Source organism: Sinocyclocheilus anshuiensis, unplaced genomic scaffold (genome assembly GCF_001515605.1).
Source record: "Sinocyclocheilus anshuiensis isolate Anshui unplaced genomic scaffold, SAMN03320099.WGS_v1.1 scaffold2442, whole genome shotgun sequence".
In the NCBI taxonomy this organism is placed as follows: domain Eukaryota; kingdom Metazoa; phylum Chordata; class Actinopteri; order Cypriniformes; family Cyprinidae; genus Sinocyclocheilus; species Sinocyclocheilus anshuiensis.
Genome location: NW_015555909.1, coordinates 160,537 through 171,191, shown reverse-complemented (window position 1 = coordinate 171,191; position 10,655 = coordinate 160,537). Strand labels below are relative to the sequence as shown.

Here is a 10,655-nt window from a genome sequence, read left to right as displayed (position 1 = left end):
TAAAAAATAATGCGTTTTTCGAACCACCAAGCATGAGAGCATGTTCTAGTACACCCCCAAAACAAATTCAAGACATTGTAAAAGAGCATAATAGGACCCCTTTAATGTACAGCAAATGTGATGCTATGCTATGTTGATTCATGTTTTATTACATATTCTCGCTTTCCGTTTTTGCTTGCAAACTCTTTTTGGCTCGAAGGATAGCTGTTGTGGCTTCAAGCTATTTCCACTGCATAGTTGTAACTTCGCTTTATTCATGGATGAAAATTCAAGCAAAGAATGATGAAAGTATGCAGTTTTCCGCAAAATCTGTTGGACAGCTCTACTTTTAGACATGTCATCATTGCCAGTTTGTGTAATATTGCTTTAACCATTGTGCCTCTCCGAGCAACACAGTGGTGGAGATTGATTCCCGAATGATTCAGAGTTTTTGAATAAATCAGTTGAACAAATGGATGAGCCCAAACATGCCCTCTATAGTCTTATATAGTGCATTATTTGAGGGGACAGCCGTTTGTAGTGGTGTCTGAAACCATATTAATATACAGAATTGTGAATGACTGTATAGTGGACGATATAGTTATGGTTGTAACAATGTAACCTGAAGAATAAATCACAAAAAAAGGTCCAAATGAACAAATCTGTAAAAAAAAATCCGTAAAATTTACTGTAAAAACCGGCAGCTGTGGTTGCCAGAATTTTCCCATTAAAAAAATACGGTAGCAACGTTTTAGGTTTTACGGTTTTAACTTAAATTTAGTTAAATACTGCAAGTTCATTAACTGATATAATGTTAATACCAACGTATTGAAGTACTGAAATCTGTTATGTACCTTTGTAATACAGTGATAACCACCAAATGCAGGAGGTGATGAGAAAGTCACATGATGAACCAAAGCCCATCACAAGCAGTTTTTAAATAATAACATATATAGAAGGTGCACAGTGTCATTCACACGAACACCAAACACCATCATGGTAACACATGAAACTGAAATAATGCAATAAACATTCATTTAACAACATTAGGTGTAACACACAACCCTAATATACAAAACTGATAAGAAAAAACTAAGAAGAATCATAGTTATTTCAACAAAAAAACATCCAATTTGAAATGTAACGCAGGGAATTCTGGGAATGTCAGTTTACGGTTATTCACTGTAAATTATACGGCTTTTTAACTTCCAAAAACAGTATATTACTGTAAAATTACATGTAATGTCCAATACAGTTTTTCACCGTATATAGTAGAGGAATTTACCGTTAACCATTTAACAGGTTTTTACTGTAGCATTTTTACAGTCTTTTACCGTTAAATTCACGGTCATTTTTTACAGTGAAGGTGAAATCATATTGAACTGCTTATCTTTTACACACACACACACACACACACACACAACTTACTGCAAGAGATTGAGAACACCGATCTTAATTCTAATTTTATTTAAACATAATGAATCTTATGACATTTACCAAATCACAATGCAAAATATATTGACAGTTTACAATGCCCAGAGCTTACATCATTACTATTAGCAATTATTACAGTTGATTTAACATTTAAAATGTGCAATACATTTCACTCTGCTCATCCACATCAGTGATGAACCCCTATAAAGGCCTGTTACAGATGTGTTTATGTGTCTAGAATGGACAGTGGGTGACTAATGAAAGCCCTGCTGTTATACTGAATATCTATCTATAATACACAATAAACTTATTCCATTTACACTAGCTATTTGATTTATTTCCCTGCAACCAATTTTATTAAAATGGGGTCATAGAGCTGTTCTCTTTTGACCACCAGGGGGCGGGTACAATGTATTTGGCACCACCATGAATGATTTTATCAGTTATAATGCATTCATATGTGAACTAGTACTTGAAAAGCACTATGTGCAGTTAAATATGCCATGAGTAAGTACTTACTGAATGCAGTTACCATAGAAACTAGTCAAATTGTGCAAAACCGTTCAGTGACCGCAACACAACAGCAGTGCGGTCACATATTTGTCCTTCAGATCTTTATTTAAATATTTATACATATTTAACTGTATCAACCCATCAGAATGTTAAATCCACGAGGCTTTTCACACTGCATTTGACTATTTTTATATGTGTGAATTGCATTGGTAAATTTAGCCTTAATCCAACACATTAACTTCTCTCATTCTTATCTATTTCCCATCCCTGTAAACTTTGCATCCACAACTTCCAACTTGTATAAAATTGCTAACATTTAGCACATTTATGTCAGTGTTTTGTCCACAAGGTGTTTTCACCGTCTGATTTTCCTTCAGTAATTGCCATGTCTCAACCAAAACAGTTATGTTAGTGCATGTGTTTTATTAAGAAAACAAAATCTATACAAATAAACCATATTCTTGTAAGTTCTAGTGTTGGATGAAAAGTTGGACTTATTTACTCATTTCATTTTTAAAGTTTATACACAGTCAGTTTTCTGCAGCCTCACTCAAATTTATCTGATGTTTTTCATCTGCACAATAAAGCTGTGAAAATGAGCAAGGAAACCTGATTGTCCTAAAGCACATGGATCGAAAGCAACAGAATCTGTGATTTTTGTCTCATTTTCTGTGAGGAGAAGTCTCAAGTCTGCATATGATCAGCTTTGTTTACCTATATATGTGACCCTGGAGCACAAAACCAGTCTAAAGTAGCAGAGGTATATTTGTAGCAATAGCCAACAATACATTGTATGGGTCAAAATTATCAATTTTTCTTTTATGCCAAAAATCATTAGGATATTAAGTAAAGATCATGTTCCATGAAGATATTTTGTAAATACATCAAAATGAATTTTTGATCAGTAATATGCATTGCTAAGAACTTCATTTAAACAACTTTAAAGGTGATTTTCGCAATATTTCGATTTTTTTGCACCCTGATTCCAGATTTTCAAATAGTAGCCAAATATTGTCCTATCCTAACACACCATACATCAATGGAAAGCTTATTTATTCAGCTTTAGATTATGTATTAATCTCAATTTCAAAATATTAACCCTGGTTTTGTGGTCCAGGGTCACATATTATTACAGAAGATAATTTGGCAGTTTGGGAGAATTTCACACTTGGTCTGTAAAATCAAAAATGTGTGTAACTAATTGTACAATTCTGACACAAAGACTTTATCATACTCTATTTGCATACTGGCTCTGAATTAGAGTATGTGTAGTATGTTGACCTGCGGTTAAGCCACACAAACCTTTAGCTTCCACCTGACATGTAAGTACATTGTGCCCTGCTGCTATTTACAATGCATTTAGCCGTACAGAAATGTATGTACAAACACACCCAGTAAAGCCGACGGCACATGATGGAACTAAAGACTCTCAGCAATGCTAGCTGCAAAACCTCTGTACAGCAAGCATGACTGATGTGCTGGTGAGATGAGGAGTGCCGTTATATCTGTTATATCCTCTGCCGTGATCTGAAGCAGCACATGGTCTGGGTTACTCGTCAGATACAGTCAGTGCATGAGACCCGATCCTGGTGTTATCGAGCTCAACCTCCAAGAAACTCCATTTTTAGAGGTGCTTGTGGGCGGTTGCCAGAGCAATGCTACTATATGTGGACGTTTTAGCATTGCTATGCCCACTTGCAAGTCTCTGGTGTGTAGATATTGCTCGGGTCCCGCTCTTACACACCAAGAATGATAACTATAACTAAAAGGATCGCTATATTAGCGTCCACACCAATGCCTGATAACATTTTTTCTATTATAAGAACGCACTGCAGACCTTCGTCTGCCACTTTAAATGTTCACGCTCCTTAAAGTCAAGTGGATTCTGATTGGATTTGAAGTTCGATCATTTCGAATGATTATTAAAGCTTTATAGTTGTTGTTATAGATATTGTTCTTGGTGTGAACTTCCAGCAAGTCTATGGTGGCAATACTCCAATGTTCTCCATAGTTTTCACGTCAAAACCATTGATACTTTGGGTGTAAGGTGACATCCGAACCAATGGAACTTCATAAGTGATTCAATTGTAATGCTACAAATAGGTGGAAATTTGTTGTAGACTTGTTTGCATGCAGTGATACTCTGATAAGCACAGACAATACATAGCACCACAAATACTGGGTAAAATAGTCAATTTATTTCAATTGATATTTTCCAGTATTGAATGAGATATAGTTATATACAGTACATGTGCTGCAGCCGAAATATGGCATTTCAATGTTGCTGACTATCTTTTGGAACAGGCTTTGTGTCAGGAATGTATCATGCTGTCAAGGTCTGCAGATCACTAGATTTTAGATTACACTGAATGTTGAATGTGCGAAATTACATTTGCAGACCCAGCGATCAGTTTGAGGGGAGGTTTAGGGTACGTTTACACGACAACGATCTACTACAACGTTTTTCCTTTGCTTTTCAGAAGAGTTTTGTGCACAGACGTCAACAATACAATCGCCGTTCACATGGAATCAGTGAAAAGTACTACATTTGCTGTATTATGCATGCCAGGCCAGTAGTTGGCGATGTCACTTTGTAAAGAAACTTGTGCAAGCCTATAGACTGAACACATAATACACATGCTCATGATGTCACCAGTGTTGCCAGAAATACGATAATTATCGTATTTGTACGATAAGTTTGACCTCTGTACTCTGTACAATCAATAATGAAAAAAAATCCCATAATGTACGATAATTTCAGAATTTTGTGACACTTCAAACGATGGTAATTGTAATCATAGGGCTTATATACTCATACACGAAATCGGCTCATTACAGACTGCACTCATGCATACCTCAGAGTGTGTTAAGAATGCAGGAGGGTGCCCTGCTTCTTAAGCCAACGAGCACTATGTCGCGGTCCATGACGGCAAGAACCCCCTCAACATCTGGCGACACGCAGGCTTCCGATGACAGCGACTCAGATGTGGAGTTAACACCGTCGCGCCACAACAGCTAAAGTCTGTCTGCACTGCACGTGACAAAGCAACTGTTAAAAATCATTTGAACTTTGTGTCAGTGCGTCATAAATAGAACGAGGCATCAGTTTACTGTCGGGGATGTGTCGTGTCACGCCGCATCCAGTGTAGACAGCGTCACTGATTATAATGGGTTCTATAGTATTTTGTCGTGCCACTCGCGTCCGGTGTAGATACGGTGTAAGATACGCCTAGTTATTTATCTGTTATGGTAATTTGCAGGTCGTGTCAAAAAGTTGTTGGTCTAGATATAGACCATATCAGCTATATTTTAATAGCTGCATTCTTTACATTTGACTCGTGTACGATAATTTTCTTCGATCATTTTGAGCTTCTGCTACGATAATTGGACATTTCCAATCTGGCAACGCTGGATGTCACCATTTTCACAAATTTGCATTTTTATAGTTTACATGGAGACAACAATGGTATTGTTTCCAAAAACATACACTTTGAAAGCCTTTTTCAAATGTGTTTTCAAGCCCAAATGCAATGGCCAAAATGCATAAAAAGTTCCAATTTTTAGTTGATAACAGTGTCGTGTAAAAAAACACCTTAGGGGGCATTCACACAGAACGCGTCTTTGCATTTAAAAGCACAGGAATGGTTTTAAAAAAAAAAGCACAGCACAGAATGCTCTTGAGACGCGCTTTTGAGACGTGATGCAATAATGGAAATAACAGAAAAAATCCAAACAGCAGAATAGATTTTTTTTAAGAAACAGGTTCTGATAAATAATTTCCATGCCAACTTGCTACTGTACACTTGTAACGCTTGCTCCGCCTCCGGGGTCTTCTTATTGGTCCACTGTTTTGGAACTGATATTGATGAGCGGCGCTGTGTGTAAAAATTGAAATTCTTTTAACTTGACAGAGTTTTAAAACTCTGGCGCTGTAAAAGAAGCGAGTGCAGTGGTCATACACGTCCAGCTAGCGTGTGTTTACATAGAAACACAATAGAAAAGTAGCACATTAGAATGGTAAAATGCGTTCTGTGTGAACGGCCCCTTAGTCTTGCCTTTTTACCTATAAATTATGTCTACCAGCCAGTTTTCACTTTTATATGTTCTTTTTGGAGTTTTGTGGCTTTCAGTCCATGACTCTTATTAATATAGATGGCGTTTATGTACTATGTGTAGTCCTAAAAACCTATTAAAAACACACACTTTACAGTATTTTGCTACTGGGAAAATATTATGCTCTCAAATGCCCTTCTCCTAATACCACCAGCCACTGACTAGCAATAGGAAGTAGCATGGCTCATGGCACTGACATAAACTAATGGCTATTGGATATAGTTTTTTTTAAGGACAAGCCATTTGTCCATCTCCAACTTCCTGTTTCAATAAGGAATGTCAACACAGGAAAGAAAACCATGTAGTCAAGCCATTTTATGGGGTCTTTGAAGTATTTAAGTGTAGATAAGATTGCAATTACGATATGTTCTCGCTAAATGTTAACTGTACTATAGTAATAATGGTTAAAGGGAAAGGAGCAAACCAAATAAACCATATTAGCTCCAGAGGATGTGAAGTACAACTAGACTCTAAAATCCTTTACCCGCACGCTATCCACAAGAGTGCTGCAAACTTCAGAACATGACGTGATCTCCAACAATATGAAGCAGGGCCTGTCCATTCAAGCCCAAATATACTACACCTTTGAGAGGCTTGTACCATCAACCTCAGACAGGGACAACGAGATAAGAGCAGCAGTCCAGGCCTGAGGCAGTGACCATGATGCGACACATTAGTGAAAGCGATGACCGACTGATACACAGGTGAGCGACTGCAGGTGGCTTGTGGGAGTCAGCAGTTGCAGCTCTTTTCTCGCTCCGCCTCTTCTTCGGCGGGATACAGAACTTTAGCGGTGAGGCCGCTCTTGACCCCGTCCCAGCCGTCGCGCGTGGAGATCTCGCCCATCTTCATCAGCTCATAGATGTCCCATGTGAGCAGCTCGAAAGCACGCTCCACGTTGCTGTTGCACTTGGCCGAAGTCTCCACGTAGCAGATGCCGAGTTCGGCCGCAAGCTGCTCCGCCTCGTCCCGCGTCACCTTGCGGTCGCGGCTCAGGTCACTCTTGTGGCCGATTAGGATGTAGACCATGTGATGAGGCAGGATGTGCTCGCTGACCTCTCGGTGCCATTCCCGCACGTGATCGAAGGTCTTCCTGTTCGTCAGGTCGAAGACTAAGAGGCCGCCCACAGAGTTGCGATAGTAGGAAGTAGTGATGGACCTGATGGGATGAAGAAGATGATATATTTTAAAGACTCTTATAATTAAATGCACCAAATCATGGCTAGAGATTCTTAAAGGGGTCATCAGATGCAAAATTCACTTTTACATGTTGTTTGAACATAAACATGTGTTGGCAGTGTGTGTACACAAGCACCCTATATTGATAAAAACACACCCCAGTGCTTTTTCTTTTTAAAAATCCCCCAAAATAATATCCCCTTTCTCAAATCAAGCCATTCTCAGATTCTTGGCTGTGTGACGTCAAAGACTATAGAAATACAAAGACGGTTTACTCCTATACTTCTGAATGGGAGAATCTGCGATGCGCAATATGGCGGGATAGTCCCGCCTTCTAAATGAAAGAGCCAATCGTTGATTGGTAAAGTCATTGCGTCACTGCAGCGGCCGTTAGAAGCTCCGGTTCCCATAGAAACCTGAGGCTGGACCAGCCGATCCGCATGCACAGTCATAAGCGCGTTGGAGCTACGCATGTGCATTGGCTGGTCTAGCCTAAACAATAAGCTTTTAAAACACTATTTGAGCATAAGAAACAACATTCATGGGGCAGTTAATTTCAGATTTTGTTGCTGATTTGAAATATGTAATCGCGAGTTCACCGAGTAGTTTTTGAGATTTCAGGATTCCCCCATTCATTTAGATAGGACTTGGTCTTGTTTGAGCTGCCCAGAGGCGTTGCAAATATGGCCGCTGAGTGAACAGGCTTTCCTGGAAAGGGACTTTGATAACGTCACACAGACCCAGGCCCCTCCCATGATTGTTGACTGACACTGGTGTTTTAGCACAGACCCATCCTGAGTGAGCTGTCATCAGTCCACCATTGTTTGGACGCCGGAGCAAAATGGCTCCTAAGCGATTGAGGTCTTTTGCTGTTGGATGTAATAATGAACATAGCAGTCGTCATTTACTCCCGACATATGATCCGCTGAACACACAGTTGTTTTTGAAGGGAATGTGCCCCCAATCTGCCTAAATTCGTTTATGTTCGCATGAATCAGTCGTGATCCAGCTTCACCTCCAACTGAGTTTAAGGTTGTTGTTTTTTTTTGTGAATATTTGCAAATCGCCCTTTCCTAAAAATGTTCTAGTCAGCAAGTTTCATGATGAATGTGGCTAAAGTTTACAGTCTCATGAGAACGGCTCATCACCCCACGGAAGAGAGGGGCGGGGTGAGTAGAGCTTGAAACGCGTCGATTTTTACAAAGCGCATCGGTCTGAAAAGTGAGGTGTGCTCTGATTGGCCAGCTATCCAGTGTGTTGTGATTGGCCGAATACCTCAAGCGTGTGACGGAAATGTTACGCCCCTACCATACTGTGATGATGCCCTGTCAGCTAGTGAGTCGAGCTCATTAGCATTTAAAGGAACATGCACCGAAACGGCTCACAGTGAACAGAGCTGTTTTTGACAGGGTAAAAAGGGTGTTGTTTTACACTACCATTGAGAAATTTTAACCAAAATATGATATAGACTTTTCGTTAAGACCCTTAAGAATCAACTTGTGGAAAATGGGCATCCGATGACCCCTTTAAATGCAGATCACTGTAAAGGAATATTTTGGGTTCCACATAGGGTTGCAAAAATTTCTGGAACTTTCCAAAAGTTCCGAAAATTCCTGGAAAGTTTCCAGAATTTGTGGAAAGTTTTGGAAATTTTTCAGAAATTTACGGCCTTTTTGCAACCCTAGTTCCATACTAGTTCGACAGCATTTGTTGCATAATGTTTCAACTCTTCCCTTGTTTTCTTGAGAAAAAAAAAGCAGCAAATTTCAAGGTTTTATCACAGCACTTGTGATAAAAGTAAATGAGACCAATTTTTGGAGGATTTAGAAGCAGAAATGTGCAACCCGATCTCATGAGAAAATGTAATTTTACAAGGTGGTGAATTTGTACCATCTACGAAATGTATGACTGAGATCGTACAAATTCATACGAATTATGAATTAATACATTATGTTTCTGTTAAAACTAGTGTATTGTTCGAGCTGTAAAGCTGTTTCAATTATTATTATTATTATTATTATTACTATTATTATTACTGTTATTATTGAATCCAGAATATTCCATTTTGTTACTTTACTCATGTAACCTGAAACAAGAAACCACCGAGCCTCCAATTGTATTTACTGCATAATACATAAAGCGTCTGGATACCTTGTGGACTTTTCAGTATAATTAAATTGATAGACGGATTTTGCAAGATAAAAAAAATTACATTTCAAGTATGAAAAATCAAATCATTTATAAGATTAAGCTGCAAAGTTGCATTTAAAAGAATAAACAACCTTGGAAAAATGTATAATAAAGACAAAAATGTATCAGGAGGACAACATTAAACCTACAAAACAGTGTTCAGGAGGGCACTGCGGCTAGAAATGAATGCATTCCTTATTTCTTAGTTTATTTCACTGTGTGACAATAGCACTGGCACACATTCAAGCAATGTGTCCATCTATGCTATATACATTTTACATCTGCAGTGGCGTGTTTTATCAGATGGACAGTCTGAAGCACTGGCCCCACTAGCCTATAGTCCGTAATCCATCTTTACTGAAATTAATTTTAATTACACATTTAATCCTAATAGATCACATACTTGATGAGAATGTGTATGTCCAATTTTTCTGAGCATATCTATCATATGTGGAAATTAGACCAGTACTGTGTGTGTCTGATCATTCAGAATATAAAAACAAGACAGGCTTTTCCGCTGGTTGATTCGTATTTGATGAACAGTTCTTTAAAGCACTGAAATATAGGGCAAACAGATCAGAGACAGCAGCAGGATCAGAGCCCGTTAACAATAATAAACCAAACACATGCTCATCACAGAGTCCAAACAGGTGAGGCATATGATGCTGGAACAAATCAATGAGATGAGCCCGTTTAACTCATTCATAAACAGTCCTGGGCCTGTGAACCGTATTACACGACACCCAGCAGGTAAATGATATATAAAATACTGATATAAAGGGATACATATACGTGCTCTGCACAATATTACACAACCAATGGTATCACAAAATGTGATCAAATCATATAGAGATGCACACATTCTGTTTATAGCACGATGCATGGAGACATAGCCAACATAATACCAATAAAACACAAGACTAACCTGAATCTCTCTTGGCCGGCGGTGTCCCATAGCTGTAGCTTGATTTTAACGCCGGGCTCGATGTCTAGTGAGCGGGCGTAGAAATCCACCCCGACCGTCGGGTCCGCTGCATCGCTGTAGACGCCGTCCGTGAACCGCTTGAGCAAAGATGATTTGCCCACCGTCGAGTCCCCCAGTAAAATGATCCTGAACTGGTATTGCCATAAAGTATCCATGGCATGGCGAGTGCAGAGCTCCAGGCAGCCACGGGCTCAGAGACAAAGCGGTGTTTACATTGAGCGTGTGTGTGGAGGATGAAGGTGGGGCTGAGGAGGATGTGCTG

General features: G+C 39.1%; 1 protein-coding gene across 1 annotated transcript; it reads right to left on the bottom strand.

The window, feature by feature from the left end:
* Positions 1–5,580: 5,580 nt before the first annotated feature.
* On the bottom strand, positions 5,581–10,616 carry LOC107675932 (ras-related protein Rab-39B-like). The gene is made up of 2 exons (XM_016470429.1): positions 10,334–10,616; positions 5,581–7,198 (listed from the first exon to the last, which is right to left on the bottom strand). The coding sequence occupies exons 1-2, from the start codon at positions 10,546–10,548 to the stop codon at positions 6,772–6,774; spliced, it is 642 nt and encodes a 213-aa protein (XP_016325915.1). The 5' UTR covers positions 10,549–10,616; the 3' UTR covers positions 5,581–6,771.
* Between the last annotated feature and the right edge of the window lie 39 nt (positions 10,617–10,655).